General features: G+C 55.8%; 17 protein-coding genes across 17 annotated transcripts; 8 read left to right on the top strand and 9 right to left on the bottom strand.

Moving 5' to 3' along the window:
* The first annotated feature begins 25 nt into the window (after nucleotides 1–25).
* BDY17DRAFT_291439 (cytochrome P450) lies at nucleotides 26–1,891 on the top strand. The gene is made up of 2 exons (XM_033732667.1): nucleotides 26–837; nucleotides 895–1,891. The coding sequence occupies exons 1-2, from the start codon at nucleotides 103–105 to the stop codon at nucleotides 1,696–1,698; spliced, it is 1,539 nt and encodes a 512-aa protein (XP_033592973.1). The 5' UTR covers nucleotides 26–102; the 3' UTR covers nucleotides 1,699–1,891.
* On the top strand, nucleotides 1,749–3,833 carry BDY17DRAFT_77567 (putative P450 monooxygenase). The gene is made up of 2 exons (XM_033738692.1): nucleotides 1,749–3,334; nucleotides 3,382–3,833. The coding sequence occupies exons 1-2, from the start codon at nucleotides 1,988–1,990 to the stop codon at nucleotides 3,571–3,573; spliced, it is 1,539 nt and encodes a 512-aa protein (XP_033592972.1). The 5' UTR covers nucleotides 1,749–1,987; the 3' UTR covers nucleotides 3,574–3,833.
* A 259-nt stretch (nucleotides 3,834–4,092) lies between these two features.
* On the bottom strand, nucleotides 4,093–5,592 carry BDY17DRAFT_321200 (uncharacterized protein; the record flags this gene model as incomplete). The annotated part of the gene is made up of 1 exon (XM_033736577.1): nucleotides 4,093–5,592. The coding sequence occupies one exon, from the start codon at nucleotides 5,590–5,592 to the stop codon at nucleotides 4,093–4,095; it is 1,500 nt and encodes a 499-aa protein (XP_033592971.1).
* Nucleotides 5,593–5,869: 277 nt separating this feature from the next.
* BDY17DRAFT_321199 (proteinase) lies at nucleotides 5,870–7,642 on the bottom strand (the record flags this gene model as incomplete). Its single annotated transcript, XM_033736576.1, has 5 exons — nucleotides 5,870–6,058; nucleotides 6,105–6,883; nucleotides 6,937–7,196; nucleotides 7,245–7,286; nucleotides 7,338–7,642. The coding sequence occupies 5 exons, from the start codon at nucleotides 7,640–7,642 to the stop codon at nucleotides 5,870–5,872; spliced, it is 1,575 nt and encodes a 524-aa protein (XP_033592970.1).
* Nucleotides 7,643–8,225: 583 nt separating this feature from the next.
* On the bottom strand, nucleotides 8,226–9,827 carry BDY17DRAFT_321198 (cell cycle control protein; the record flags this gene model as incomplete). The annotated part of the gene is made up of 4 exons (XM_033736575.1): nucleotides 8,226–8,698; nucleotides 8,752–9,666; nucleotides 9,718–9,762; nucleotides 9,815–9,827. 4 exons carry the CDS (start codon nucleotides 9,825–9,827, stop codon nucleotides 8,226–8,228), a joined length of 1,446 nt encoding a protein of 481 aa, XP_033592969.1.
* Nucleotides 9,828–10,151: 324 nt separating this feature from the next.
* Nucleotides 10,152–11,354, top strand: BDY17DRAFT_321197 (fructose-BISphosphate ALDOLASE, class II; the record flags this gene model as incomplete). The annotated part of the gene is made up of 3 exons (XM_033736574.1): nucleotides 10,152–10,208; nucleotides 10,282–11,201; nucleotides 11,255–11,354. The coding sequence occupies 3 exons, from the start codon at nucleotides 10,152–10,154 to the stop codon at nucleotides 11,352–11,354; spliced, it is 1,077 nt and encodes a 358-aa protein (XP_033592968.1).
* Nucleotides 11,355–11,752: 398 nt separating this feature from the next.
* Nucleotides 11,753–12,169, bottom strand: BDY17DRAFT_307884 (uncharacterized protein; the record flags this gene model as incomplete). The annotated part of the gene is made up of 1 exon (XM_033735150.1): nucleotides 11,753–12,169. The coding sequence occupies one exon, from the start codon at nucleotides 12,167–12,169 to the stop codon at nucleotides 11,753–11,755; it is 417 nt and encodes a 138-aa protein (XP_033592967.1).
* A 91-nt stretch (nucleotides 12,170–12,260) lies between these two features.
* On the bottom strand, nucleotides 12,261–13,553 carry BDY17DRAFT_291422 (class II aldolase and Adducin N-terminal domain-containing protein). Its single transcript, XM_033732666.1, has 3 exons — nucleotides 13,304–13,553; nucleotides 12,979–13,251; nucleotides 12,261–12,912 (listed from the first exon to the last, which is right to left on the bottom strand). The coding sequence occupies exons 1-3, from the start codon at nucleotides 13,390–13,392 to the stop codon at nucleotides 12,441–12,443; spliced, it is 834 nt and encodes a 277-aa protein (XP_033592966.1). The 5' UTR covers nucleotides 13,393–13,553; the 3' UTR covers nucleotides 12,261–12,440.
* Nucleotides 13,554–13,798: 245 nt separating this feature from the next.
* BDY17DRAFT_321195 (uncharacterized protein) lies at nucleotides 13,799–15,055 on the top strand (the record flags this gene model as incomplete). Its single annotated transcript, XM_033736573.1, has 1 exon — nucleotides 13,799–15,055. The coding sequence occupies one exon, from the start codon at nucleotides 13,799–13,801 to the stop codon at nucleotides 15,053–15,055; it is 1,257 nt and encodes a 418-aa protein (XP_033592965.1).
* Nucleotides 15,056–15,583: 528 nt separating this feature from the next.
* Nucleotides 15,584–15,998, top strand: BDY17DRAFT_321194 (uncharacterized protein; the record flags this gene model as incomplete). The annotated part of the gene is made up of 2 exons (XM_033736572.1): nucleotides 15,584–15,911; nucleotides 15,967–15,998. The coding sequence occupies 2 exons, from the start codon at nucleotides 15,584–15,586 to the stop codon at nucleotides 15,996–15,998; spliced, it is 360 nt and encodes a 119-aa protein (XP_033592964.1).
* Nucleotides 15,999–16,110: 112 nt separating this feature from the next.
* BDY17DRAFT_291419 (Bystin-domain-containing protein) lies at nucleotides 16,111–17,685 on the bottom strand. Its single transcript, XM_033732665.1, has one exon. The coding sequence runs from the start codon at nucleotides 17,652–17,654 to the stop codon at nucleotides 16,140–16,142; it is 1,515 nt and encodes a 504-aa protein (XP_033592963.1). The 5' UTR covers nucleotides 17,655–17,685; the 3' UTR covers nucleotides 16,111–16,139.
* Nucleotides 17,686–17,814: 129 nt separating this feature from the next.
* On the top strand, nucleotides 17,815–18,743 carry BDY17DRAFT_291418 (uncharacterized protein). Its single transcript, XM_033732664.1, has one exon. The coding sequence runs from the start codon at nucleotides 17,902–17,904 to the stop codon at nucleotides 18,598–18,600; it is 699 nt and encodes a 232-aa protein (XP_033592962.1). The 5' UTR covers nucleotides 17,815–17,901; the 3' UTR covers nucleotides 18,601–18,743.
* On the bottom strand, nucleotides 18,744–20,464 carry BDY17DRAFT_291417 (uncharacterized protein). The gene has a single exon (XM_033732663.1). The coding sequence runs from the start codon at nucleotides 20,240–20,242 to the stop codon at nucleotides 18,776–18,778; it is 1,467 nt and encodes a 488-aa protein (XP_033592961.1). The 5' UTR covers nucleotides 20,243–20,464; the 3' UTR covers nucleotides 18,744–18,775.
* A 130-nt stretch (nucleotides 20,465–20,594) lies between these two features.
* BDY17DRAFT_291415 (uncharacterized protein) lies at nucleotides 20,595–22,579 on the top strand. Its single transcript, XM_033732662.1, has 2 exons — nucleotides 20,595–22,151; nucleotides 22,211–22,579. The coding sequence occupies exons 1-2, from the start codon at nucleotides 20,916–20,918 to the stop codon at nucleotides 22,400–22,402; spliced, it is 1,428 nt and encodes a 475-aa protein (XP_033592960.1). The 5' UTR covers nucleotides 20,595–20,915; the 3' UTR covers nucleotides 22,403–22,579.
* On the top strand, nucleotides 22,566–23,647 carry BDY17DRAFT_291412 (tyrosine phosphatase-like protein). The gene is made up of 3 exons (XM_033732661.1): nucleotides 22,566–23,030; nucleotides 23,088–23,444; nucleotides 23,498–23,647. Exons 1-3 carry the CDS (start codon nucleotides 22,769–22,771, stop codon nucleotides 23,575–23,577), a joined length of 699 nt encoding a protein of 232 aa, XP_033592959.1. The 5' UTR covers nucleotides 22,566–22,768; the 3' UTR covers nucleotides 23,578–23,647.
* Nucleotides 23,648–26,355, bottom strand: BDY17DRAFT_291409 (ASST-domain-containing protein). Its single transcript, XM_033732660.1, has 4 exons — nucleotides 25,967–26,355; nucleotides 25,270–25,911; nucleotides 24,671–25,211; nucleotides 23,648–24,610 (listed from the first exon to the last, which is right to left on the bottom strand). Exons 1-4 carry the CDS (start codon nucleotides 26,081–26,083, stop codon nucleotides 23,772–23,774), a joined length of 2,139 nt encoding a protein of 712 aa, XP_033592958.1. The 5' UTR covers nucleotides 26,084–26,355; the 3' UTR covers nucleotides 23,648–23,771.
* Nucleotides 26,356–27,283: 928 nt separating this feature from the next.
* Nucleotides 27,284–27,793, bottom strand: BDY17DRAFT_307875 (glutathione-dependent formaldehyde-activating protein; the record flags this gene model as incomplete). Its single annotated transcript, XM_033735149.1, has 2 exons — nucleotides 27,284–27,466; nucleotides 27,554–27,793. The coding sequence occupies 2 exons, from the start codon at nucleotides 27,791–27,793 to the stop codon at nucleotides 27,284–27,286; spliced, it is 423 nt and encodes a 140-aa protein (XP_033592957.1).
* Between the last annotated feature and the right edge of the window lie 206 nt (nucleotides 27,794–27,999).

The raw sequence follows: 27,999 nt of genomic DNA, 5'->3' as shown, positions 1-27,999 counted from the left end.
TATATGCTGACGGCCTCCGCTTCATCAGCATCAGCTGCGGCTGATCATTAATAAATCTCCCCGCTGCGATCGTCTACCCCTCCCAACACCACAACATCGAAAATGTGGCTACTCTACGCCCCCGTGGCCGCTCTGGCAGTCTATATCATCTACCAACGCCTCTTCCACCCACTTGCGAGAATCCCGGGCCCATTCTTCGCGAGTATCACGTCCTTTTGGATCACCTGGCAGTCCTCGCATCAGCGACGCCCGCGCTTGGACCTCGATCTCCACAAACAATATGGAAGCGTCGTCCGCATCTCACCCAATGAAGTCATCTTCTCCAACCCGGCATACTTCAAACAAGTCTACGGAGCAGGCACAAAGTTCACCAAGGGCCCCTTCTACAACGTCTTGCAGGATGGAACGGAGCCACAAGGCCGGGAGAAATTGAACATGCTGGTGGAGACTGATATTGAGAAGCTTCGCGTGCAGAAGCGATATGCGGGGCCGGTTTATTCAACGAATAATATCCAGAAACATGAGCATCACATCGATGATACTCTCAAACGAATGATCAAGAGGTTCAACGGACTGACGGGGCAAGTCGTGGACATCTATCATGAATGGGAGATGGCCACTGTGGATGTCTACTCGGCGGTGACGTTTGGACAGGAGTACGGGGCGGTGGAGAAGGGGACCGACGATGGGCACATGGCGGCCATGGACAAGGTGTGGGAGTGGTGGGGTATGATTGGGAATATCCCGTGGCTGGATGATCTGGAGAAGAGGTATGCGCGGGTGGCCATGAAGCTGATAACGGGCAATCAGAATCGGCACAAGATGCCCGTGTTCGCGGTAGGCCGGTTGCCAATTCGATTGCGCCTGACCGATGATGCTGACTCCCCGCGATAGTACGCCGTCGGCAAGATCATGGAGTACGATGAAGCAAAGACCAAAGACAAAGAGACGCAGATGCCACCATGTATTCTCAACGACTTGCGTCAACTCAGCCAGAATCGCCCCGACTTCTTGCCCAACTGGGGCACGAGACTCGCAATGACCGACCTCGGCGCAGGCGTCGATACGACGAGTTGGAGCCTCGCGGCGATGATCGCTGGCATCAGCAGCGACAAGGCCGTCGTCGCTCGTCTGCGCGCGGAGCTCGATGCCGCCATCCAAGCCGGCACAGTCGGCAAGAATGTCCCGGTCCCCTACGCGGCGGCGGCAAAGCTCGAGTACCTTCAAGCATGCATGGCGGAAGCGATGAGAATGTGGCCGAATATTGCCATTGGGCTGCCCCGCGACGTCCCCGCTGAAGGCATTGTCCTTGATGGCTACTACATTCCCGCCGGCTACACCATCGGCATGAACTCGAAACAGCTCGGCGTCAGCGAGGAAATCTTTGGACCAGATCCGCGGACCTTCCGACCCGAGCGGTGGCTCGAAGCGGACAGGTCTCGCCGCAACGATATGGAGCTCAGAAATCTCGCGTTTGGCGCGCCTTCTCGAAAGTGTCCGGGAATGCATCTCGCTTGGGTCGTCATGTCGAAAATGCTGGCCAGCTTCTACCTCAATTTTGACTTGAAGGTCCTGAACGAGTTGGACGGAGCGCCAGGTCCAGGCGGAAGCGTTTGGAGAGAGAAGGGCTCATTTCCGACAAAGTGGCATGGTTTGGAGGTCGAACTGACCGAGAGGTTGGACACTTTGTCGCTGTAGATTGCCGAGTTCAAACACTCACAAACTTTCGGTTGTCTTCCCTACGGTCGCAAAGCAAAGTGGAATTGCGCGAATTTGTCGGCAGTCGTGAAGTGTCATCATAAAGGCCGATCTCAGTGGAGCATCGTAGCTTACCATTAAAAGCTCTGGGGCTGAGAATGAAGATCAATATGTGGGTTTCGTCGACAAGAGGATACATCAGATTCTCGGAGCGAGATGCTCATCGCGAACTAAATGGAGGACGTAGCCTGTTCATGTCCCCGGTATCAAATCCTCACACGCCACAACCATGGCTGCGGAGGTCGCGAATCTGAGCACTCTGGCCTCCATAGTGATTGCGGCTGCCCTCGCGTATATCGTATTATCACCACTCCTCTCATCTCCTCGCGGCATTCCTGGCCCGATACTCGCGCGATTCTCAAGGCTCTGGTGGACCAAGACCACCTACGATGGCCATGCGCATGAAGAATTGATCAAGCTGCATCGCCGACACGCACCTCGCGGCAAGTACTTTGCCCCTGTTGTCCGACTAGGCCCCAACCTCTACAGCATTAGCGAGCCAGATAAGAACGTCTACGGCATCAGTTCCAAGTTCCCCAAAACAGACTTCTACAACGGCCTCCAGCATCCATCGCCCGAGAAGTGGGACCTCTTTACGCTGCAAAACATCAAGAAGCACGCCGAGCAGAGACGAAAGACGCAAAGCCTCTACTCTCTTTCCAACCTGCTAAAGTACGAGCACTCGGTCGACGCATCGCTGGACGTTTTTAGGCAGAGTTTTGATCGTCTAGCGGATGCTGGAACTCCCATCGATGTCTTTCACTGGATGCAGTGCTACGCCTTTGACGTGGTGGGATATATCAGCTATGGAGCACGTCTCGGTTTCCTCGATCGAGGAGAAGACATTGGCGGCATTATGGCCGGGATGCACAGCTTCATGAAGTTTGGCTCCTGGATCGGCATGTACAGCTGGGCGCATCCCATCGCGTACAAAATCGCCTCCAAACTGCCTGGATCTGGAGCCTCCGGAATGAACTACCTGCTTGGAACGGTGGCCGGCGAAATCGGCTCTCGCGTCAAAACTCGCAAGGCGACTGTGAACACGGGCTCGCAGCAACGAGACTTTCTCGACCTCTTACTGGACATGACGGAAAAGAATGAAAGGGGTGTGAACGATTACGACGTTTTCATGACGCTGGTGTCGAACGTTGGGGCTGGCAGCGATACCACCGGTGTTTCCCTCGCGAGTATTACGTGGAATCTCTATCGCAGCCCCGACGTACTGAAGAAGCTCCGTGCTGAGTTGGACGAAGCGATCCGTCAAGGGAGGATGACCAAGAACACCGTCTCGTTCAAGGAGACCCAGGACCTTCCATTTTTGCAAGCGTGCATTAAGGAAGGGCTGCGATTGTGCCCGGCAACTGGTCTGCCAATGTGGCGAGCAGTTCCTCACGGCGGCGCGGAAGTGATGGGCCAGTTCTTCCCCGAAGGCTCCCAGGTGGGCATCAACTCGTGGGTGTCACACTATGATCGAGATATATGGGGCGATGATGTGGAGAAGTTCCGGCCTGATCGATGGATCGAAGCGAGCAAAGATCCCCACCTCGGAAGGAAGCTGGATAACAGTTTCATCCCCGTACGTCCCCTGCACCTCCAATCCATATGCGCTGCTAACATATACAGTTTGGAATGGGATCGCGGACCTGCATCGGACGACACATCTCGAATCTGGAAATGTGCAAGATCCTGCCAATCCTGGTCACCAATTTCGACTTGCAAATGGTCGGACAAGAGGAGGACAGGCTGATGAAGACTCTGGGCTATTGGTTCGTCAGGCCGACCAGATACCATGCGGTGATCAAGAGACGATCCTAGACGGCCATTTCCCATCAGCAATCTCCTTTCCGTATCGCTGGCATCTGAGGCCACGATCTCTGCGGCTTCCTAATCTCGTGGCTTCGGCATCTTGAGGTTTGCAGACTTGCTGGTAATGACCCCAAACTCGGGTTCAAGAGGAAATCGGCATCGTAGGCGGGCACTGCGGAGGGGTTCCAAAAAGCCCTGTTCCGGCATTGTCGTTCGTAGCACGGATGCTCGCGAAGGTTGGTCATGTAGGCCGGGGCAGTGGCAGGACTAACTCTAGAGGGAACAATCGTGGACTGGGCATCTGTGAGAGCAGCCCGAACGAGTGGTTGTTGGGGAGTGGCTGTCGCGAACCCTCTCTGACTCCGATCAAGGTGAGGTACCGTTTGGACGCGAGTATACGGTAGGGGTTCGACGGTACGTTGCCATCGGAAATCAGGTAGCGGTCAAATCAAACGACCTGAAGATCAGGCCCATTACTCCCAAAGTCCAGTCGAGTTGAAATGAGCATACCGCTGCTCAGAATGCCAATCACAAACCATAGAGCTCTGCAAATCTTCCCCTCGGCTCTCCACCTGCAAATATGTCCGCCGCCGTGTCCATGTCTGAGATTGTGAGCGCAGGTTCTGCCGACAGGGCACGGTTCATGGTTCGTAGCAACAGGTCAGGCAGTCTGCTTTCAGTCATATCCCGGTTGAAGTCCATCGTCACACCCCAAACCACCACCATCGCGTATGCAAACAGATGCAAGTGCCTGCGGATGGGTTGTTCGCCTACGTATTCCGAACACATCACAATGTTTTTGACAAGCCGGGACATCTCATCGGTCCTAGGTCCAAAGGTAGGGCGGACTGCCTCATCTCCACTGTCGGCTTGCACGGCCAAGTCATGAATACGCGATTCCAGTCGAAGCAGGGACAGTCGGGTTTGCCAGTAACATGCGAGTGCTTCAAAGTCCTGGACACGGGCAAAACGCAGGCTCTGACCGAGGGGCGAGTGATGGATCTCGATGTTCCGCAGCAAGCGCTCCTCGGCATGCGAGTCTTGCAGCGCGAGGAGTGACCTCAACAAGCCAAGTGCATCCAGCAACAAGTGCTTCGGGGGAGACGGCGCGAGGCGCAACGAGCGAACGAGCACCACGAGCCGCGGAGTACGAATGAAGAGTTCGGTGCCGAGAGCTTTAAGCTGAGCTCGATCACTGTCGTGGAATCCCATCCGATCGTTCAGAAAGTACGCTCGATCAACGCCATCGAAACAGGAGGGCTTGCCATGGATAAAGGCCACGATGGCAGACTCGCAAGTATAGTAGTCCAGAATCTCCCTCGCCAGCTGTGTAACGGGATACGACGCAGGTCTTGCGGCCAAGATTGCAGCGAGGCCATCAACATGCCGATGCGTTGGAATACCATGCGCCTCGATCACGCCCTCAAAGGGAGCTAGTAGCGCCGTAGACGCGAGCATATCATCGCTCGGCTCTCCGTCAGACTTCTTGATGTTTGCCTGCAGTGCATTGAGGGCAAGGGCAAGGACTTCGTAGCAGTCTCGTGGGGTGAGATTTGGCTCTTTTCTTGCAAGAGCGCAAGCTGAAACCATGCATTTGATAGACAGATCCAAGGCCTCTGTGCGTCCAATATGGGTCGCTAGATGTCGGAACCATTCCTCTTCGACGCGCTGGCGGCGAAGAGTGTCGACGGCGCGAATGACGAGGACTGTTTCAGCCGATTGCGGGCTGTGAATCAGCAATGTTTCCCTTCCCCGCCGCTCGAGGTCTTTGCTGCTGGATGGCAGCGCCGTATTTGGATGCTTTGGCGGTCCTGGTCGGCCGATGATGGCCCGCCGAACAACGCAAGGAATGCCCAGTCTCTTGCATCGGTAGCATGGTGTTTGAACGGTTCGTAGCTCCCCCGGCTCGGGGATATCCACTTTATCGGGCAGCTCGCATCTGATCCGCCGCTCACCGCAGCCTAGGCAAATCAGACGGGAGTATTTCTCTCGTGGTCGTTTAGAGCCTGCCGATTTTGGCTCCGACATCTCGATTGGTATTCACCATAGCTCGTAAAGAGATGCGGAAGGTGTAAAAGTGGAAGCAATACCGCGGTTGTTGGAGGAGCTGAACTTGCCTGCGACGTCAGAGGCTCAGCAACCCGGACGAGACGCCGCGCCTTTTGAGTTCAAGATGAGCGTACATCGTCGACACTCCAGCTTGATTTATTTGTAACACACTCGTTTGTTCTACCCTGCACTGAATTTCATTCTACAACACCACTGCATCATCCATCCGTCAGCAGTATCGTCACCAACGGCCGCCTTATGGATAATAAGTCTCCCCAACCTCTTTCGCAAGCTCTTTCCAGACCGTCTCCCATCCATTGTCGAGAGAAAATGCGGGCACATCCACCGGACACGACGTGCCCGGCCGAGGCAAAGTTCCATTGAACCAATACGCTCGTATGGCTCTTGCAGTGCAGAGCGAAGCCTGTGAGAGAACGCTGGTATGCTGTTGCACGGTTAGTCGAGTCTTGAAGCGCGGTACAGGCACTCACCCCAATGCCATCATTCTGCAGCACCACACTTCCCTCCAAGTCGGCGCTGTTGGATTTTGCATTCACCAGTGGAGTTACCGGATCGTACAGATTGCCGACCAGCAAGACCGGGCTCGCCGTGCGAATCCGTACGGCACCTGGGGGCCAGGAGAAGTTGCCTTTGGCATAGAACGACCATTGTGCACACGTGTAATAAAACGACACGGCGTCGCTGCCGAAAATGGGACTTTCGGCTTCAGTTGCGCTGATGTTCGAATTGAGGGCGCTTGGTTCCGACACGCGTACCCGGTTGTCGCCACATCTGATGCCGGACAGCCAATCGTGTCCGGCGTTGCTGGTAGTGATGAGACTGGCCTCGGTCACGAGCGTAGTATTCCCGGCAAGCAGGCCAGCGAGCAGGACCGAGAGACCAGGCCAGGAAGTCGGCTCGTACAGGGCCGAGTTGACCTGATTCGTGATATAGGTGTAATCAGCAAGCCCTCCCAGGCCGTCGGGGAAAAATACCGGCAGAGGATGGCTCTTCAATTTGTAAAACAGAGCAAGCAGATCATTCTCGAGTTCCGCCGAAGACTGGTTGTGCGCGAGGGCACACAATCGCGGTGTTGCGATGCAGGTGGAGCAAAACAGAGAAAAGACCTTGTCGGTGTCGAGGTATTGGCCGACGTAGGAATTCCGATAGTATTGGTACACATTGACGTTCCCATCTAGGACCATTCCGCCAATCTTGTCGGGGAAGAGCGCAGCGATTGTCATTCCGAGCACGGTGCCGTAGGAAAAGCCTGTATCACGCAAGGTCAGTCACGGCTGAAGCGAAGGCAGAGACGCTGTCTACCGTGGTAGTATATCAGCCCGTCTTCATCGAGAGCCTCTACCACCTGCATAAAGTCCCTCGCGGTGAAAGCAGTCCCAATGAGGTCGCCGTTTGCAGCACCCGGCGATTGTTTGCAGGCGTCTGCATAGAGACCAGTGGTGGCCCATAACTCGCCTTCAGCGACATTCGACGCGTTACCATTCAGAGTCGTCCAGGATGCGTGCAGAGTAGCCACGGCGTCAGTTTGCGAGCATGAGAAATCAAGATTTCCTCCTACGCCTCTGCGTGTTGTCAGTGACTCGCATCGAAACCAGGGCGTCTCATCTCACCTTGGGGTCACCAAAATCACGTCATGGTCTCCTCCAAGAAGCCTACCCTCGTCAGCATCTCTTCACAATTCGCCAAACGGCGCTTTTACTTACAGCTGCAATGCAGAAGCATTCGCAGCGAACGAGCTCAAGCCAGGATTGCCAGGGCCGCCGAAATTCAGCAGCACGCTGTGCTTCGATGTTGTCCCGTTCGCCACGGGAATCTTGTAAATAGGCAATACCAGCGTTTCGTTCGAGGTGTTGTTCGTGTAATCCCGAGGAACCGCAAGGCTGCCACACACGATCGGAAGCGTGGAGTTGAGCGATGTGACCTCTGACAGGCAGGAGGACTCCCAAACAATGCCGCGAGCCACCACAGCCGGAGCCAGAACAGACAGTTGCAAGAGTCGAGAAAGCATCATGTAAAACACGCAAGTTACTTGAATGTAACCCGTCGAGGTCCAGCAAGGGCGGACCAGCTCTTTAAATTGATCCATTGGCGGCCGGCTGGTATCCCGAGCGGTACACCGACCGTCCTTTCAGCGCGGTTCTGGCATAGAGACACGACGCAAGCTGGCCAGAATCCATGCCCGTTTGAGAATGGCCGAGTCTCCCGATTGGTCGCTCCTGGTGATCACCACATGCGATGGTATGTGGTTGGACCAGAGTCCGAGATTTCATCGCGGAATCGCACTCGATTGGGTAAGGTACCTAGCTGTCTGCCTGACCGTCAGCGACCATCGGAGTCAGCTTCGGCGAGATGTATCCCTACACTGAAGATGTCATCCAAGGCAACTGCAGATACCCAAAGATAGTTCATCGAGGACGATGCCAGTTCAGAACATCTGGTCATTGATGTCGTCGAATGGAATGACTAAGCTTCAATAAGGAGCTTGGGAGACATCCATCGCTGCGACAAGGAGAGTAGGTGTTTAAGCAATGGAGATTATGCTACATTGCATGTCAACTTCTTTCGCTCGATAAAGACCACGGCATTCCGAATCAAGCACCAAGAACGACAACATCCCCCTCCGCCGTCAAAGCAACCAGACTGCCCGCCTTCGCTCCCCATCTGACATCCACAGCCGGGACGGCCTTCCTCAGCACCTCCCTCCAAGCCTTTTCGCTTTTGGCGTATTGCTCCACGATGATGCCACCGCTGCCAGAAACGGCGAGATACTGCCCGGTGTAATCCCATGCCACTCCGGTGACGGGCGTGCCGACCTCGAGGGTTTTGAGAAGACTCGTCTTTCGCAAGTCCCAGATCCACACGCTCGTTTGATCGACGTTGGATGACGCCAGCCATGTGCCGTTCTCCGAGAAAGTGAGAGATTGTACCGCTCGGACGGCATTGGGCGGCGCTTCGAAAGTGTGCACGAGTTGATTCGTCTTGACGTCGAACAGTTTGATGTTGCCGCTGGCTGTGCCGGTGCACAGGAGATGGCCGTCGGGGTGGAAGGCGACGGAGGTGAGGACTGCATCAGGATTAGCATGTGGCTCCACATCAGTGATTCACACTTGCACGTACTCGAATCGGTGAAGATTTGCGTCAGCACTCTCGCATTCTGCAAATCATAAAGCACGTAGCTCTTGTCGATGCCAACAGAAGCAAGCACATCGCCGCAGGGATGTACAGCGACGGCGGTAGCAGCTCCGGCATGCTGGGTGAATTTCGTCTCGACCGATCCGCCTTGTGTGACAACGACTGTCCCACTTGCAGTAGCAACCACAGCCTTGTCATTCGCCCAGCCGACACTGTTGATGCCACCGGCTCCCACGTTGCTTCGCGTGGTGAAGGCAGCCGCCTGCAGATCATATACACCAATGTCGCCGTCGGAATCTCCACACAGGAAGGAATCACCCGACTCATCGACGGCCAGGGTCTTGGCGCCCGTGAATTGGGTATCGGCCTTGGTGCGGACATCATACGTGGCAATGGCATCCGCGGTCGCCCAGTCTGCGGGCACTGGTCTCTTCCGCCTGCCGGCCGAAAGTCGCGCCTGTGTCTCGTCCACCTTGGCAATGATCTCGTCGGGCAGGGCCTGGCCATCGACGTGCATAGCATCGCCATTCGACACACCATTCGCCGCACCACCAGTCACTTGCACTCTGGCCAGCGCATCTCTTGCTTCATCCCGCTCTCTCTGCAGTCGCGCAATCACCCGCTGTGCAGAATCATTGTAGTACAGCGCGGTGCTCAACTCTTGTCTAGTCTCGGCCAGTTGTTGCTTGAGCTGGAATGACTCTAATATCAAGGCATCCCACTCGTTTTGAAACGTGGAGAGGAGGGCGGGAATGGAGGTGAGGGTGGGAGGCCGGGGTTTGACCACGCGCGCGGATCGAAGGTCGAGGAGGTCATCGATGGATAGCTCCTCGCCATTGACTGGGTCAGTGCCGTTTTCGCTGATGTATGCTTCGATCAATCGCCGTTCGAAGATGTTTCCTATGCTGCTGTTAAAGAGGCTCGGGGGGGAATCTGAGCGCGTTGACCGACCGGACTTTCTGGAGGCTACTGGATGTTCTGGCGCTTCGCCAGATACTACAAAACATATCAGTAAGGAGCGAAGATGGAACGGTCGGTCAACACATACTTGCGCAGAGCATTTTGGCCAATCCCTTCACTGATCAATGGTCTTCAGAGCCTCCTCGAAACTTTTGTGAAAGTCTTCGCGGTCGTCAGGAAATGATGCGTGCCAAAAGTCGCGTCGTGCCAAAAGTCGAGGCTCTCCTCAAGTCGGACCGAACCGGGTTGCTGCTCTGCCCCTCCACGCCAACGCCGACGCCAACGTGAAATTGGTGGGGCTTTTTTTCTCGAAGCACCGGCTCAAGGGTAAGGTCGGCGGTTCTACATAAACAACACATCTCCCCATCTTCATTCCACCTTCCAATCACTTCCCTCATTCACCAACCACACCACAAACAACCACAATGGGTCCCAATCTCAAGAACAAGTCTGGCGTCATCTACGGCGAAGATGTTCGCACGGTACGTCACTCCCTTCTAGACCCCATTGAAGGAAGCTCCACGACATTGATGGGCTGATCGACATCCCACGCAGCTCTTCAAGCATGCCCAAGAAAACAAATACGCCATCCCCGCCATCAACGTGACCAGCTCCTCCACCGTTGTCGCTGCTCTCGAAGCCGCCAAAGATGCCAAAGCCCCCATCATCCTGCAGCTCTCGCAGGGTGGTGCCGCCTACTTCTGCGGCAAGGGCATTGACAACAAGGACCAGTCTGCCTCCATTGCCGGCGCCATCGCCGCCGCCCACTACATTCGCGCCGTCGCTCCCTCCTACGGCGTTCCCGTCGTCCTCCACACCGACCACTGCGCCAAGAAGCTCCTCCCTTGGCTCGATGGCATGCTCGATGAGGACGAGAGGCATTTCAAGGAGCACGGCGAGCCCCTCTACTCCTCTCACATGATCGATTTGTCGGAGGAGGCCGTCGACTGGAACATCAAGACCACCGCCGACTACCTCAAGCGCGCCGCGCCCATGAAGCAGTGGTTGGAGATGGAAATCGGCATCACCGGAGGCGAGGAGGATGGCGTGAACAATGAGAGCGTCGACAACAACAGCCTCTACACCCAGCCCGAAGACATCTACGAGATCTACAAGGCGCTCAGCCCCATCAGCCCCTACTTCTCCATCGCCGCCGGCTTCGGCAATGTGCACGGTGTCTACAAGCCTGGCAACGTCAAGCTCCGCCCCGAGCTGTTGAAGAAGCACCAGGCGTACGTGAAGGAGAAGGAGAGCACCAAGGATGAGAAGCCCGTCTTCCTCGTCTTCCACGGTGGCTCGGGCTCCACCAAGGAGGACTACAAGGAGGCCATCTCCTACGGTGTGGTCAAGGTCAACCTCGACACCGATCTTCAGTGGGCGTACACCGAGGGCATCCGCGACTACATGTACAAGAAGAAGGACTACGTCAGCAGCCAAGTGGGCAACCCCGAAGGCGACGACAAGCCCAACAAGAAGTGAGTTTGAGATGCATTCCAATGGAAGTGTTGCTGTGCTGACCGCGAATAAGGTACTACGATCCCCGAGTGTGGGTGCGTGAGGGCGAGAAGACGATGACGAAGCGTGTGCAGACCGCGTTGAACGACTTCAACACTGCTGGTCAGGCATAAGAGAGTCGGCTATGCAAGAAGAGGGCGGAGCTAGGACCGGATAACGTAGGCCACTGTACACATTCCCTCCTTCCGTTCCGGCTTATTTTCGTGAGCGGGTACGGCGAACGCTCCCAGAAGTAGTGGTCCTTTTCCTCTATGCCATTGACATTTATCTAACAGTACACATTATGTTTGATGAAACCAACGCCCCTCAAGAACTCCCGCCTCAAACGTCACAAGTTTGGCCAAGTTGTCTCGCCAACAAGATCCAATCGCCGGAAGATGTGGCATTGTAGATCAACTTGGTGTCCAAGTCAACCGTGAGGATATCATTGCCTTCAAATGCGACTTTCGTGCCCGCCGGGACGCTCCTGCCATAATTAGACATGCGGTGATTGAGCGGTCAGGTTGGAAACTCACGAGTCATAACCAGTAGTCGTGCCAGTATACTGCCATCTCAGCCCAATCTGATTGCAGGAATGCAGCAAAAACAGCGGAGTCTGGAGGACGTTGTTGACGGGGTTGGGGCCGCTGGGAGAAATGTCGGCGTAAAGCGAGTCGATGCCTTGCGTAGGCGGGCCAAAGGTGTCGTCTGCGCTGGTGATGTTCTTGGCCACAATCTTGCCGAGTTGGGCGATGCTGGTGATGTTGTTGTTGCTGGAGAAGATGGAGAGCCAGCGGGTGGAGATGTCGAGCGCTTCGGCATCTGTGAGGCAGGAAGGACTTTTCTTACCGCCGCCGCCGTGATGAGGAGGACGATGGCCCGGCGCAGCTGAGCTGAGGCTCGGGGAAAGGCTGAGAAGAGCGATGAATGCAGGAATGAAGGAATGCATGGTGAGTGAAGTATGAAGATGCTGATGAATACTCTCTTACCTCTGTCGCGGACCTTTCTGGTTTTAATAGACATTGTTGTCGAGGTCTCCGGGGTGGCGTGACAATGTCACCAAGTTTGGATACGAAGCCACAGCCACGAATTCAAAGCAACGCTACCATATTTGGCACTCAATCATGAGACACTCGTATCGCCAAGACGACAGGCCACCGCCTTGTGTGCCGCGGAGGTTCCATTCTGGTACCTACGGGCGTACAGTAAGGTGACATATTTCACGCAGCATTCACATACATCCCGGTGGCCTCCACTTCCCTTAACCACAGCCTCCACGGTCTTCCTGCCGACCGCCTCGACATCTCCGTCGTCGCCTCCGTCTCTTCCTGAGTCAGATAATGCATTTCGGGTCTCTCGTCAATACCTCCCGACCTCACACCTGGTCCCCCAAAGTATGCGGCCTGGGTTAGCAAAGCTGTGGTCTGTACACTCGCATTCTGCAGCGTATACACCGCTCGCAGCACCACATCCATGATGCTCGAGCCCTGCACAGTAAATCCATGCCCACGCATCAACACCACCGAATGCGCCGGTTCACCTTCGCCAAAGTACGACGCCAGCACTCCACCCAGTCTCGTGTTTCGTACCAGCATGTCTTTTCGATCGCCGGCTTCGTAGTGGTCGCCAATGTCAAATACCGGACAACTCGTACTGCTCAAGAAGCCAGCCATGTGGGAGCAGGGTCGGAATCTGTGTATCTTGCACCAACTGTCAACGAATCTTTTCCGATATCATGGAGGGGAAGGGACGGCGTACGGCACGCCGGAGATGGTGTACGGCATCACGGCTTCCGCGTGGCTATGAACAACAGCGTGTACATCCTTGAACCGCTTCAGAATCTCGCTATGGATGCAGCGCTCGGTGTAGCCTTTGGATGCGCTGGGATTGACCGGCTCGGCGTCGTCCACCCAGTACTCAATCAGATCGCGTTCCGACGAAATTGTCCCAGGCGCAATGTATCTCGACATGATGAATCGGTCGGCATAACGAGGATGGCGAACGGAGAGATGGCCAAACGCATCAAGGACCCTTTGTCTGATCAGTCTCCTCTAATTTGCTGGTGGTCATAGACATAACTCACCGATGATGGTGCAAGATGTGACATGCCGAGATGAAGTCTCGCAGCAGCTGTCTCAGCTGGGCATCATCCGTGGTCGTCGACGTTGCCATGCCTCCTGCATTTCCCCAGGTTCGGAGATATCTAGCCCTGCAAAGCGATAAAGATATAACAATGGAAGATGTTGAGAGAACGCCACCGAGGCATTGTGTCTGGTCATCGATCGACGCCGTCTGCTCTACCCCGCTCCTTCACCAACTCTCTATCCGCTCGTTCGCAAGCACATACACATCTATTGCCGCGTTGCTCTCGATCGATGATTCCGCCCTTCAAACCGCATGCCCAGTATGGAATTATAATGTATATGCCATTGGCTACTCATACAGACTCGCCATGTCGATCAATGACGTGGTGTGAGAAGCTTGACGTGATCTCCGGCCGGGATATGGCCCACATCATCAAAGGAGAAGAAGCATCGGCACCGCCTTTCAATGTTCATTCCTCCTCTCACAAGTCAAGATGAAGTCCTCGTCAATCCTAGTAACATCCCTCGCTGGCGTCTCTGCTACGCTGACTCCTTCGTACAACACCAGCAGCAACTCCCCCGTCGTTGTTCCCTACGAATACACCTATATTCTCCCCAATGGCTTTGTCGGAAACGAAAACTACACCTTTGCCAACGGCACAACGACCAACGATCCTCGCATCAACGCACTCCTAAAGTCTGCAACACAAGCACCAATCGTTGCGTACGACGCAGAATTCAGCAACATCTTCGGCTCAAATCCTGCCATCAAACTCGTCCAAGACCGAAGTGCACAAGACGACATGTTTGCCCACGAAGCCGGCGTCTGGGTACCCGAACGAAACGAAGTCTGGTTCTCCAACTCCCCCTCCCAACTAGCCGTCTTCCCCGGAACAGTTTATGTCCTCAGCCTCGATACTGGGCACGTTGGTCCCCTCAACAGCAGTAGCAAAGTCCGCAATCCAAACGGTGGCTACTACTTTGAAGGCAAGGTCTACTTTACCAGCATTCCTGGCCCTGCGAATGACACCTACCCCGGCGGTATCATCAGCGTCGACGTCCACACTCTTGAAACTCAAACGATCGTGAACAGCTACTTTGGGCTGCACTTCAACGGCCCGGATGATATCGTCTGGGTGTACAACCCGGCCAACCGCAGCGAAAAGTACATGTTTTTTACGGATCTCGACTTCACCAAAGCCGCGTATCCCAACGGGCCATCACCGATGCTTCCGAGCAGTGTCTATCGTTGGGATCCGCAGAACGAGATATTGCGCCCGGTCATTAGCAGGAATGACCTGAGCCCCAACGGTATTCGCGTAACTCCAGACATGAAGACGCTTTACGTACCCGACTCCTCCTCGGTGTACGAAAGCTTCCCCACGGGCGTCGGCGTGAACTCGTGGCTCGGTCCGTTCATCTATGCCTACAAGCTTGACGAAGACATGCTTCCTTCGAGTCGAACAATGTTTGGCCAGGTGCGGCTGGGAATCGCAGATGGGATACATGTTGACGATTCCGGGCGAGTGTGGACGGGGGAAAGCGAGGGAGTGGTTTGCAGAAATTCACTGGGCAAGGTGATTGGCGTGCTCAATGGCGAGTACTTCCTCGCGAATACGTCGGCCGAGGCGACGCCGATTGCGAATTTCGCATTGGCCGGAGACACGATCGTTGTGCTGGCGGGGACAAGGCTGTGGACAGTGCAGGCCGAGGAAGTTTTGGTCTCATCGAACAGCTCGAAGCCGGATTAGGGCAGAGATGGCATTGGAAGGCATTCACTGAGGCAGGCTGTCCACGGATGGTCTAGAGTTGTTCATGGCAAGTTGTGATCGTGATGGATAGCAAGGTGATGTCGAAACAGCCTCAGGCACCTGCGGCTCGAGATCTCCACCTTTTGGGGCCTTCTTGCGGGACGACCAGTACAATTGTCGATCCTCTCGCAGTCTTTCGTTGAAACAGAATAGGCAATAGGATGTTCCTACTAGAGTTGCCTTCCTCGATGACTGATTGGAGTAGCGGATGCAACTGGGAGTCAAGTTGACAAATGATCTCGTAATCCTGACCAATCGAGCAACCGCAAGATTCCACAACCATTCACGCAGCTCAGTCTTCCGCCGGAAGGAAACGTCATCCTCGCCGGTGAGGAGCACCGTGTGGCATGCGCGGACTATATAAAGACCCTGCCGGGCATCGTCTCGGGTCTTTCTCATAATCCAAGTCCAACGCTCCAACCCATCACCCCATCCAACCTCATCCGCTCCCCACTCCAACCGCCCAAGATGCAGAAAATCACCGGCATGTTCCACCACCACCACGACAAGGACAAGTCCGGCTCAAGTCACCACGCCACGGCCAGCATCAACGGAACCAACATCGCCGACGCCAACTCCTACGAGTTCGTGGAGGGCACCATCTACTTCCCCCTCTCCTCGCTCAAAGACGCCGAATCGCTGCTTGTCCCTTCCAACAAGCAGTACACGTGTCCCTGGAAAGGCGAGAGCCAGTACTACGACCTCCAAGTCGGTGGGCAAACGTACAAGGACGCGGCGTGGGCGTACCCAACGCCGTTGGCCAAGGCGGCACACATCAAGGATCATATCGCCTTTGGTGAGTCCAGGCCTCCTTAGTCTCGCCCGACTGTTTTACTGACTCTTGAACATAGACCGAAGCATTGTGAAGACGGAGAAGCACTGATTGTCGAGGACATCTGGTCGGAATGGGATAGACCTCGTCAGCTTGGCAGGAACGACCAGGTTGAATGCTGTAATGACATGTAATGAATGAAGGCGACGTTCGACGCCGCAGATCAGTTCTTCTACGTACCATCGAGCCAGCTCATACATCCATCATGGTATCATCACCGCCAACCCCAGCCCCAGGCTCCTCCACAACGCCCCTGCCTCGCCCTTCGAGCAACTCCCGCCGGACTTCCGGCCCGATGCCTTTGTGTCCCCTGACTAGCAATAGATCCAGCAGAGCCTCCCGTTGATCCTCGGTAATCTCGTTTTTATACCTCTGCGCAAAGGCGAGCAAACACTGATGCCAGAGCACGGGTAGCTTTGGATCGCCCGCGCCTTTCTTTCCGGGAAAGCCGGGGCCCGACATGGACACATCACCGTTCGCATCGCCGGGTTGCTGCATGTTCTTGAAGCGCATAAAGTGAAAGACGAGCGCATCCACCACTCGAAATGGCAGCGCATACTTCTTTTCAAGCAGAGTCCGGATGAGGATGTTGCAAGCCCCGGCAGACTCCACATCATGCATCATTTGTTCTGCCGCAATCTCGCACAACCTGTACAACGCCGTGGCGGAATGCAAGACCGGTATTGACACCCGTGCGAGGACGGAGCCGACAATCTGTGCCTCGCGCAATGTGCACATCCCGCCTCCCACCATGGGGAAGAGAAAGCCACGGAAGAATGCCGCGGGTTTGTACAGAGCCTTCTTCAGCGCCTTGTAGAGATGTACATTCAATTTTTTGGTCTCGTAGACATCCTCGCGCACTCGTGGCAGGAGCACATCTGTGTTGAACGCCTGCGCGACGGCGGGTCGGGAGGAGGAGAAGATTTTCGTGGCTTCGTAGACGGCGTTGGGTGTCCAGCTGTCAGGTCGTGTGATTGATAGTAAGACATCCCATTGAGGCAGTGTAGGTAGGATTTTGAAGGGCTTGGGGAGTTTTCCGCTCTTGTAGCGAGAGAGGAGCATGCCCACTTGAGTGTAGACTTCGACGACTTTGGCCGGCAGTTCCACGGCGTCGTCCGGCTCGCCGCCGCCCAGGATCGGGGGGTGGTCATCGTGGAGCTCCCCTTGAGCTTCGTGCGCTGCAATCTTTTCCAGAATCAGATCCGCCAAATTCGTTCCAGGGCCACTCGTTGTACGGTCGATCTTATCGTCGTCGGGACGCAGCAGCACCGCAGGGTCGAATGAAGGATTGAATCGATTGAAGGTGTCGAGATCGTTGGGGTCCACCTCTACCTCTTCCACCTCTTCTTCTGAGCCCCATGCCTCCTCATCGTCGTCATACTCTCCTATTTCAGCGCCTCCCTCCTCTTCGTCGACGGCCTCGATAGGAAACCGACTCTCGAACGTGAAAGCTGTGCTCGGGGCAGCGGGTTTCCTCGACCGTGTCTCCGCTTCATCTTCCGCGGCAAGATCTTGTCCGAGATCAAGAATGCGTCGCGAGGCCTTGCTGTCCACGTACCCACTCTGCTCCTCTTCCGGATCATGAGATTGCTTCCGCTTCTTGCCTGCTTTTTGCTTGATCGGAAGGGTGGGGGAGTATTCTTCGCTGAGAGGGTCATGTCGTCGCTCCAATCGAGCTGCCGAGCCTGCTCGAATTGCTTTCGCCATTGTTTCGGGCCGACAGCGTGTTGCGAACGGGATATCCGAAAGTTCAAGACGATTCACCTTCACGGAAAGAAAATCAGGGCCAAGATTTCGCCCCACTATTTTTCTTCTGAGCGCCGTTGGAACGGCCCGCCTCCGCAAAAAAGTGACGCTAGTCGGTTGACGTCGATCTTCAAGCAAATCCAACTTTTCGGCCGTCTGCCCTGCACTACTGTCTAAACGTCCATTCCCGGGCACATTACTACTCACAATGGGGACCAAAAGATCTGGCGATGCCCTCGATTCCACCCTTCCTAGACCTCGCACAAGCCGCGCAAAACGAACCAAACTCTCCCCCACCCACGAAGACCGAAGCGACAGCAGCACCGGCCCGTCCATAGGCTCCATCTCCGAAGACTCTGCCTTGCGCAGCACTCCACCCGCCACTCAGACCACTCGACATAGTAGTGCCAGCTCGTTAGGGTCTCTTGACGAAGACACCGAGTCCTCAAGCTCCATTTCCTCCTCCGATTCCGAGTCAAAGAGCGATGAGGATACGGAAGAAAGAATCGTCACCATCGGTGGACCGAAGAAACCGAACATGGCAAGGGAGGCAGTTACATCAGGAGCAGGAGACCTGCGATCGCGACTCCAAAACCTGCTCCCCCAGTTGGCGACAGCCAATGACCTTCTGGCAAGTCAGGACGGTGTGAATATGGAAGAGGTGGATGATGAGGAAGACCACATTGAGATGAACCTTGGCCTGGGCGTGTTGGAGGAGGCTAGGGATGATGATGAGAGCAGTCTGAGCGAGAGAGATGAGGATCACGAAGCGGCGGAGGTTGAGAGTACATCCACTGCCGCCAATCCGACCAAGCATGTCGCCAAAGATCACGATGACCACATTATGGACGACCTACTGAATCGACATTCCGACAGGCGGAAAGCTGGAATCGAAGACATCGATTAGGCTCGGCCGAGAGCGTACAGCCACATCGAGCGTACGATTGCGAAGTCGACATGGCATCATGAATCGAGCACAGCATTCGTGCGCACCTGGGCAGGACGTCTACGGAACAAGCATCATATACTCTGTAGCACATTGATGAAGAATGCTGTATTGAACTATCGTGAATACCCCACCGTTACATGCCCTCGTTCGCCAACCGATGCACCACCGGCACCGAGCTGGGCGGGAGACTGCCGTACTCGCAGATGACCATGCGAATATACTCGGCCGGCGTCACATCGTACATCAGATTGAGAACCTGCAGATTGGTGATATCCTTCCAATCCGCCATCGTCTTGACCTTTGTCGCTTCGCTCTTCGCGTCATCCGAGGGTTTGCCCTTGCTGCCGTCCTCTTCGGGAATATCACTCTGCTTGGCGACTTGCCGTAGCAGCAGTTCTTCAGCAGGCGCCACTTCGTTCAGGACAATGCTATCCAGCGCAACCTTTCCACTGAACTTGACCGATTCGCAACACACAATCACCGGAATGTCCGCTTTGGCCGCCTGCATCGCGATGCCTGCTGTGCCGATGCGAGACATCAGCCTGCCGTTTCCGAGCATGGAATGAGCCCCCAACAAGACCAGGGTGGCCTGCTTCACAGCGTGGGAGATGGCGGAGAAGGGGAGATACTCCACTTCCAACCCGGCGTGCATCAGAGAGGTGGCGAGGCTCTTCGCTTCAAACAGTGGCCGCGAATCCACAACCACCACTCGAAAGCTCACACCATTTGCGTGCGCCTGAAGAATCGTCTTTTCGACAATCGAGCTCTTCGCAAATGTGAGCACCACCGACCCATCTCTAATTTGACGGCTGGCCGAAGCAGCAATAGCTTGATCGGTAACGATGATGCGCTCTCTGATGAAGGCATCAATCAATTCACATAGGTCATCCTTCGCTTCCTGCTCCGGCGTATTCGGGTCGATTTCGACAATGAGCTTCTTGAGCCAGCGAATCGCGTTGCCCATTGATTCAGAAATGGGACGACATGTTTTGAGAAAGTCGATCTGAGGGGAGAGGTAATGCTGGGTGAGATGTCGCGCGAGAGAGGTGCCAGTGGGGGTGGTGTAGGCCTGGATGGCTTCCTTGAATGCCAGCAGCATTGCCACGCAGCGTGCACTACTGCCGCAGATTTCGTAGCTGCTGATTTGAAAGCCGAGGGCGAGGACGGCGGGATGAACATCCTTCGAAACGCCGTCAAAGGTGTGATGCCGGGATTGGGTGTAGAGATGGCTGAACAGCTCCACTTGCTTGTGGTCTTCCTTGGGGGCGTCTTTTTTGAGAATGGGCTTCGGCGCACCACTTTGAGATGGTCGTTGGCGCACCGGCATTGCTTGTGGCTGAGAGGAGCTGCTGGGTTTGGGCTGCTTTTGCTGCTGCTGCTGTGCCTTCGGCGGTCGATCTACCTTGGGAAGTTGTGAAGGTGTGGACGGCGCAGCTTCTGTTGCCTGGGCCGCCAGGTTATCCCCATTCACCACCACGCCTTGCTGCTCCTTTTGCGCCGCCCTCCGTGCTTGCTTCTCGGCCTTGGCTCGCTTCTTCAATTCCGCCGGCGACACCTTTGACTCCTCCTGGGTCGGCGTTGGGATAGATGCGTCGGCCATGGCTGGCTCTGTGGGTTGCTCTGGATTGTGGTTCGAAAACGGATGGAACAGTGTAAGGGAATGAAATGGGAATCACCGTGTCGCAGGTCGAGGCGTCTGCGGTTCGCGTATTCGGTCGCCATCTTCTTAGGATTGCGCCATGGTCGATCACTCGGTAGAGAGTTTGGTGTCTTGATTTGACGAGGCGGTGAAGGAATACTGCGGTTGTTCTGAGTGCTCGAGGGTGAAGGGGTTCATTCAATTCGTGCGTCACTTGGGGATTTTGAGATTTTGGCGTTGTTGCCTGAGGCAGAACTTGGCTTCACGACTTCCTTTGCCGCCGGCCAACTACACATTGCTCCCACATCACCCCACCACACCACCTCCACCCCCTTCCCTCTCCGTTCGACGCCTACTCCTCTACTGCAAATGGAACCTTCCGGAAATAGCAAGGTGTGAACTAGCGTCTCATTGCTTGCGCGAGTTTCACAGGGCACTGCCCGCGGCGGAGGTCTGCTCGGCGTTATGGACGGTGGCGACAATCTTCCTCCGTTCCTGCGCCAGCAAAGTAACAAGGTGAGTTCAATCTCCGTGCTCTCGTGATTACAACAAGCTCCACCTTCGTTCCTGCCTCCCACCCTCCACCAAGTCCAGACCCCCCGCTAACACCGAATCACAGCGGAGCTTCAGCAACATGAGCGCCTCCCACCGCACCGACTCCCTTCCTCCACGAGACGATCACTACGAGAACGAGCACGCCGCGCGTCGACAACGCCTCTTCGACGACTTCGAGTCTGCTCTCCGCCCTTCGCAACCTCGCTATGTCGGTGACGGCCTGGACTTCAGAAGACCGGTGATGTCAGCGGCGCCGCAAAGTGGTGGCAGCGTGAATGGAAACGCACGGGCGGAACACCCTCCCGCCGCTGCGGTGATCGATCTGACAGAGGAGGACGACACAAATCAGGCAGCAGCGGGGGGAAGGTCGTCACGTGCAGACAGAATACCTCGAGCCGTTCGAAACGCCGTCATCGACCTTGGTGATTCTGGTGACGAGGCAGAAGTGAGCACAGCAGAGCTTCCTGGCGTGGAGTACCTCGATTTCCCTCGACATTCATCGCGGTCTCGGTACGCGGGGCTGAGAAGACCGGCGAGGAGGTCTCTGCCACCTGCCGATATGGATGACATTCTGTTCATTGCTCAAAACCCTCGCCAACAGCCTTCCGCCACTTCCTCCGCAGCGCAAACGCCTCGCCCTCGACGAACTGCGACGCCACTAGCTACCAGTGCGGGCGCGGCAGAGACTATTGATTTGACGCTGGACAACGATGACGATGTCGTACATCTGAACACCCGGCAGCGATCGAACCTCAACAACGAGCCACCAGTCCCCGTGGGCACGCGCAATTTTGCAGATGTTGGCTTCGGGCACATGGGAAACATTGCAAACTTCCTCAGAGAAGGTGGAGTGAACATTGGTGGAAGGCTCTTGCAAAGGATCCAAGACTATGCAGGAAGAGAGGATGCCGGAATACCCGCGGTTCAAGCACAGCCAGAGCGGGAGAGAGGGCGCCATCTACCTGCTCCCATTCGTCAACCTGGCCATCACCATCACCATCGCACCCACGCCGGACTCCACCTGGGCGCCGTCGGAACGGCTGCTCGGATCATGCACGAAATGCCGGGCTTCATGAACTACAACATGACTGGTTTCAACCTGGGGTTGGGCGGGAGGCAGCATCACCACCACCATCATCACCACAACCAGCGACCTCCAAGTCCAAAGTACGAACCACCGCCACCCGCCGAAGCTGGATTCACGCGCTCTCCGGGTGAAGACGACGTGCTCGTGTGTCCTAATTGCGGGGACGAGCTGGCTGTGGGGGCCGAGGGTGCGAAGCAAGAGGTGTGGGTGGTCAAGGGTTGCGGACATGTGAGTATTTGGAGGATGACCTTATCGAGGCGAGGACATGCTAACTGTGGCAATCACAGGCGTACTGCGGCGAATGCGCACAAAATCGAAGTCGGACGTCGCCCAAGAACAAGAAAGGCAAGGGCAAAGGGAAAGCGCCGGTGTGGGAGGAGGATCCTTCGTTGCCACCACCATTTAAGAAGTGTGTGGTGAATGGGTGTGGCAAGCCGGCTTCGTCCAAGTCGATGGTTCTGGTCTATCTGGGAAGTTAGGAGGGTTTGGCATAGTAATCCGTTCGCAGCTTGGAGCCGGACGAGCCATGATGCCGGGAATGTCGATGATGGACGAGTACATTCGCTCGCTGTGCACGGGAAGCACGACGTGGCGGGATTTGATGCTCAGAGTTCTCCATCGAGGACTACATTACGAACACTACTTGTATGAAATACTCCTTCTTTGATCTGAGCGCGCTGTGGCCATGAATCAACGTGATGACCTGAGGAATCGAGTGCGGCTCTTCCCGCGAGAGTTTTCGCGGGCAAAGCAATTCCACCTCCGGCCATCTCGACGTTCCTCCTCTCCGTGCCAAATCCCCTTCTTGCTCGAGTTCCCCCTCATCAAGCAAGTCGAACCGCAACATGGACCGACCAAAGGACTCCCAAAAACCCGCCAAATCCTCGGCGGCAGCGCCAAAGCCCGACGAGGAGGGCGTGTTCAGCCTCGGAACCCTCTATCTCCTCTTCTACAACTGGGTCTCCGCCGTGCTCTGGGCCGCCCTGCTGGGCCGTGTAATCCTCGCTCTCGTCAACGACGACTACATGCACGTCTACGAGCGAGCGGGCTTCTTCGCCAAATGGACGCAAACGCTCGCGGCAATGGAAGTTCTGCATTCCATCTTTGGTGTGTGAATCACCAGCGCTCCCTCCCCCTTTGTAATACCCCACTCACCACATCCAGGCATCGTGCGCGCCCCGGTCGCGACAACGGTCATGCAAGTCGCCTCGCGCTTCCTGCTAGTCTGGCTCATCGTCGACAAGTTCCCCGCACTCGCGCACTCCTCGCTCGCCTACACGACCATGCTCCTTGCCTGGAGCATCACAGAGGTCATCCGGTACTCCTACTTCACGGCCTCGCTGGCGTACGGCAGCGCGCCCGACTGGCTCAAGTGGCTGCGGTACAACACTTTCCTCGTCCTGTATCCGCTCGGCATTGGCAGTGAGGTGTGGATGGTTTGTCTGGCGTGCGAACCGGCGCGGAAAGTGCATCCGTTTTTTGAGAGGTGTTGTTGGGGGGTGTTGGCATTTTACGCGCCGGGTGAGACTCCCTTTCCTTATGAAATACGGATCTATACTGACTGTACGTTGCAGGTGCGTACGTACTGTTCACGCATATGCTGGCGCAAAGGAAGAAGGTCATGCGGCAATTGGGAAAGGCGAAGACCAAATGACGGAGTGCGTTGCGAGGGACTCGTGAAAGGTGTCGAGATGCGTCAGACAGCAATTTGGCAGGAAAACGAAAGTTCTCCAAGATTATCACATATACAAACATTGAATGCGCGTCGCTAAAACTCAAACCCTGCTTGCCAATGCATATCCACACCCAATGCGCAAAATCCAAAACACAATGAGTTCCGTGTGACTTTCACTCTGGCGACTCAAAGTACGACGGCGGGGCAGCGTAATAGCCCTTCCGCCTCTTGAGCCATCGAGTCTGCAGCACCCTCGCGACGGAGAAGAGGCCGAAAATGGCAAAAGCATCCACCACCAGTTGCGATGCGCCGTCGGATGCGCGAGCGGGGTAGTAACGCGATGTAGGTGGAATGGGGGGAGGCCTGGGACACTCCTCCGGTCTGATGAGGCCGGCCATGGACAGTGATTGCGGAGTGGTGGATTTCTCGAGGTCGATGGGTGGTTGTGGGCCGACGTGGTGCGGTGGGTGGCCATGAGTGAGGCCGGGAGCGCCGAGGCCGCCTATGGCGCCTACGCCTTTGCCGCCGCTTCCAATTATGTCCTCGGATGGTGGCATGGCCGCGTGGTTGACAGTGGGAGGAACACCGGGAGGCACGATGGCGCTGGAGCCGGCGGCGTGGGCGAACTCGGCATCGGTAAAGGTGAGCGCCGCTTGTCCACGCATTGCCACCGCATCCTCAAGCACGGGTAGCGTAACTTGGAATGTCCCCATGCGTTCCGCCGGAGGCTGTATGGGCTCGACTTTGGATTTGCCCAGCACGTTGCCATTCTTGTCGAGGCCTTCAACGTAGGCTTGTTGCACCACGCCAGGCATGACCCAGGCAGTCTCGAACCCCCGTTTCTTGACCTTCTTCAAGAGTGTAAAGGGCCCGGATGCGGTGTTGCTGCCGTAGAAAGCCCAATGAGTGACTTCTGTGGCGCCGTTCCAGCTCACATAGAAAGTCGAGGCGACGCTGTCGTCGGAGTAGGTGATGGGGAGAACTTTCATGACGATGGGCTCGGTTGGGTGGCCTATCAAAGGTAAGACGGTCAGCGTAGGGATCCCGATCGCGATTTGGTGTTAGTACTCACCGACAAACTCCGACTTCAACGCCCGGTACGTTTTGATGCCCTCTGATTGAAAGCGACCCTCCAAGATCAAGTTGTTCTGGGCGTCGTACTCGGAGAAATAACCAGGAATGACCCAATTCACCAGCACGTTCGAAGTAAACGGGTCGGTGCCGCCCGCCAAGAACACACTGCCACCCATCGGGCTCCTCAATCCATCCGGACGATCGAAACGTCTCAGCATCTTGGCCGTCATGGGCGTGCTCGCCGTATCCAGCAACATGATCTTGCCCGACGACACTTCGTTCGGAATGTCGGGATTCCGGCCAAAATCGTCCCCAGCATTGTCGAAGACAGACACAATCGAATGGGTAGCATTTTCGAAGAGTAGCCTTGCATGATGCTGCCAGTGGAAAGGGAGTCGGTCTTCCATGACGAAATCGGAGTAATAGCCGCCAAGGCGCCAGATGACTGTGCCATCTTTGCCGGAGACCTTGTAGATGGTGCTCGTGTGGCGAGCAGAGATGAGGAAGTCGCCCTCGGCGTTCTTGTCAATGGAGTTGATCTAGAAATGGGGAGTTAGCAGGGAGAGTCAGTCTGCGTAGAGGAGAAGCCAAACGCACGTGAAAGTAATCCCAAGCATCACCAACATCCGAGCCCTTTCCAGATTTGTCGCAACTCTCATCGAGCGTGACATTGTTCGCCGGAGGATCCCAGTCAAAGCGGGGAGTGTTGGTGGTGAGGTCGAGTTCTCGGAAGCCACCGTGCAAGACTTCCTGTCCTTTCTTGCCGTACGCCGTAAGATCGCGCTTCTCCTTCCACAGCCGGGTCAGGAGTACAGATTTGCCATCGGGTTGGAAGGAAACTTCATGACAGTCGAGAAAAGGATGCTGGAAAACACGCTGCACTTCTTCGTAGTGGTTGTTGAGCAGGATGGCGGAGGCGGGGACATCATCCTTGGGAATGGTGGCGGGGTCACCAATAAACTGATGGCCGAGCCAGAATGAGAGATGTTGAGTGCCATTTACCATGACGGGAGTAAAGGCGAAGATGTTGCGGTTGTCGTAGCGGCAGGCTCCGCTCCAGACCAGCTGGCCATCGCTGTCGTAAATGTGGGCTCCGGTCTGGCAGGGAATGTACTCCTTGGTCTGGGGGCGCTGCAATTGATTCGTGACATAGTACGGCGTGACAAACCAGTAGCCGGGTGTGATTGACTCGGGGTGATGTTTCCGGATCATGAGTTTGGGGGAGATGAGTTCCGGGCGCTGAGGGGAGATGTCAGGAGGGTGGTGATGGATACCGAGCGTAAGGGGGCCTTACCGTAACAAAGTGCTCCATTCCGTGCGGATCTCTGATGTCGCCATTCAGACTGGTGCTGACGGTGGCGGCGAAGGCGCCAACCGCGGCGGTGACGGTCAACCAGAGGGAGAGCGGCATGGTGGCTTTGGTGAGTAAGGATGACTTGAGGGAGTAAGGAGTGGGGGGTGGCGGAGGTGGTGGATTTAAACGTGCAGTGCGAGAACCACGTGAGCAGCCAAATCCCGTTCCAGCGGCCGCTTCACACAATGCAACAGATTGAACGAGCGGCAGAGGCACACATAACAAGGCTCACGGTGCCAGAGCGGGTTTACCAACGACGACGATGGTATAAGAGGAGGTGTATGCGGAAAAGAAGAATGCGGGAAGGTGCAGTGGTGTATAGTGGTAGACCATCTTTTTTCCGGGGCCAATTTAGGGAAAGAGAGTAGTGCAGGTTTGGCTCGCGTCTGTGTCTGGGCGAAATCGCCGTAGATCCAATCCACCCGCCCGCCTGCACGCCCACGAAAGGGAAACTATCCGTCCAACCAAGACGGCGCGCCCGGTGCCGGAGGTGGCGCGCCCAATTAAGCCCGGTCGGGGGATCAGGCTGGCTGGGCGGGCGAGCAGAGCAGAGCAATCGTCGCCGTCTTCTCCTCCATTCTCCCCTGCTGTGCTGCCCCATCCTTGCAAAGAATCATCACCCTTTCCCGTGCAGATTGATTGTACAACTGGCTCCATCGCGTGGGGTGTCACTGGCGTCTCCTCATGCATGCACACGTTGCAGCTCGCTCGGCCTTAAAGCCGCCCATTTCGCTCCGCCGGAAACGTGTCTAGCGAGGCCAAGAAAGGGTTAATAAGTGGCACCCCACTTGCCTCGTTTCCACAACCCCCTAGCCCTCTTCCCTCCGACTCCACTCTCTTTTGCGCTCCCACGCCGTCTCGGCGTGTTCTCGCGCCTCAATCTCCCCACCCGACCTTTCTTCTCCTCCAACACTCTCCTGCTTCGGGTAAGTCTGCCCAGCCGTCCAGATCGATCTGTCGTCCGCCTTGGGCCAAAGTGCTACCCGCTATCTCCATCTCTCGTCTGTTATCCAACCGCCCTTGTCGGGCTTGGTATCGACTCCTTCCGCCAAAAGAAACCCGACATCTTTTGCCGACGACCACGAGCGGCGTGTCTATCGCTTCCCTGCGACCACGCTACCTTCTCCTGCCAAGTTGCACCGTCTACGGGCTAGCAGATCTTGCCGATCAACACATGTCCGTGGTGTTCGACAGAAGGTATTGCAAGGACTACTTGGCTCGTCTATGGCCTCCCAATGCCTTCGCCCACATCCCCTTTCACACGTACTTGGCGATATCATCTGGATGCTTCAACGACCCATCCCTAATCGCGCCCACCAACGTGTCATACTGGATCCTCCGCTCCACCAGCAGCACCTCCATGGGATTCATGTTGCGTGAATTGATGCCAACCTCGTGGATGCCATCTGCTCCTGCCAAGATGCGCCACCAGTAAACCACCTGTGGATGGTCAGACAGATCAGCGGCGCTCATTTCTCGTCATCCAGATCCCTCTGTATCGACAATGACGAAGCAAGACAAACTTACGCAGCCGCACGTCTCACAAAAGTGAAACTCCAAATCTCCGTCCCCCCACACGTACGTCTTGGTCTTGCCCTTTTGCTGAAAGTCGATCTCGTTGGAGTAGTAGTAAGCCCATGCGGCAGCGTAACGCCGGCAGATGGTGCATTGGCATTCGTTGATCATTTCAGGCATGCGCGTGACAGTCAGACTGATGGCGCCGCAATGGCACGTGGACTTGAGGGAGACGGCATCGGTAGTGGCCATGGTTGTCAGTCAAGGCTGGGGGACATCAAGGTGTAGAAAAGTACAGCCTGAAGCTGGGGATCGTGGACTGAAGTATATTTGATGCAGTCGGATTGCACCCCGCCTTATGACTACAACGTCGATGGCGACGCCGACCCTGAATCGTGTCCTCAAGCTGAGGTGCGCTTAGAAATCAATCGACCCCTACAGGCAGCAGCAAGGCAACA

This window comes from Neohortaea acidophila, assembly GCF_010093505.1.
Source record: "Neohortaea acidophila strain CBS 113389 unplaced genomic scaffold BDY17scaffold_2, whole genome shotgun sequence".
NCBI classification, from domain to species: Eukaryota; Fungi; Ascomycota; class Dothideomycetes; order Mycosphaerellales; family Teratosphaeriaceae; genus Neohortaea; species Neohortaea acidophila.
The sequence above is the reverse complement of the archived record's forward strand: the minus strand, read 5'-3'. Positions and strand labels throughout refer to the sequence as shown.

Bases quoted from the DNA above. Each gene is read 5' to 3' on its own strand.
- BDY17DRAFT_291417 (XM_033732663.1), bottom strand. From the start codon at position 20,242: ATGGCCGACGCATCTATCCCAACGCCGACCCAGGAGGAGTCAAAGGTG.
- BDY17DRAFT_291418 (XM_033732664.1), top strand. From the start codon at position 17,902: ATGGGGACCAAAAGATCTGGCGATGCCCTCGATTCCACCCTTCCTAGA.
- BDY17DRAFT_77567 (XM_033738692.1), top strand. From the start codon at position 1,988: ATGGCTGCGGAGGTCGCGAATCTGAGCACTCTGGCCTCCATAGTGATT. The intron at 3,335-3,381 runs GTACGTCCCCTG...TAACATATACAG, and splicing joins TGGATAACAGTTTCATCCCC to TTTGGAATGGGATCGCGGAC.
- BDY17DRAFT_291409 (XM_033732660.1), bottom strand. From the start codon at position 26,083: ATGCCGCTCTCCCTCTGGTTGACCGTCACCGCCGCGGTTGGCGCCTTC. The intron at 25,912-25,966 runs GTAAGGCCCCCT...ATCTCCCCTCAG, and splicing joins GAATGGAGCACTTTGTTACG to CGCCCGGAACTCATCTCCCC. The intron at 25,212-25,269 runs GTGCGTTTGGCT...CCCCATTTCTAG, and splicing joins ATGCTTGGGATTACTTTCAC to ATCAACTCCATTGACAAGAA.
- BDY17DRAFT_291422 (XM_033732666.1), bottom strand. From the start codon at position 13,392: ATGGCAACGTCGACGACCACGGATGATGCCCAGCTGAGACAGCTGCTG. The intron at 13,252-13,303 runs GTGAGTTATGTC...GATCAGACAAAG, and splicing joins CACATCTTGCACCATCATCG to GGTCCTTGATGCGTTTGGCC. The intron at 12,913-12,978 runs GTACGCCGTCCC...CAAGATACACAG, and splicing joins TACACCATCTCCGGCGTGCC to ATTCCGACCCTGCTCCCACA.
- BDY17DRAFT_291412 (XM_033732661.1), top strand. From the start codon at position 22,769: ATGGACCGACCAAAGGACTCCCAAAAACCCGCCAAATCCTCGGCGGCA. The intron at 23,031-23,087 runs GTGTGTGAATCA...CACCACATCCAG, and splicing joins AGTTCTGCATTCCATCTTTG to GCATCGTGCGCGCCCCGGTC. The intron at 23,445-23,497 runs GTGAGACTCCCT...TGTACGTTGCAG, and splicing joins GTTGGCATTTTACGCGCCGG to GTGCGTACGTACTGTTCACG.
- BDY17DRAFT_291415 (XM_033732662.1), top strand. From the start codon at position 20,916: ATGAGCGCCTCCCACCGCACCGACTCCCTTCCTCCACGAGACGATCAC. The intron at 22,152-22,210 runs GTGAGTATTTGG...TGGCAATCACAG, and splicing joins TGGTCAAGGGTTGCGGACAT to GCGTACTGCGGCGAATGCGC.
- BDY17DRAFT_291419 (XM_033732665.1), bottom strand. From the start codon at position 17,654: ATGGCGAAAGCAATTCGAGCAGGCTCGGCAGCTCGATTGGAGCGACGA.
- BDY17DRAFT_291439 (XM_033732667.1), top strand. From the start codon at position 103: ATGTGGCTACTCTACGCCCCCGTGGCCGCTCTGGCAGTCTATATCATC. The intron at 838-894 runs GTAGGCCGGTTG...TCCCCGCGATAG, and splicing joins ACAAGATGCCCGTGTTCGCG to TACGCCGTCGGCAAGATCAT.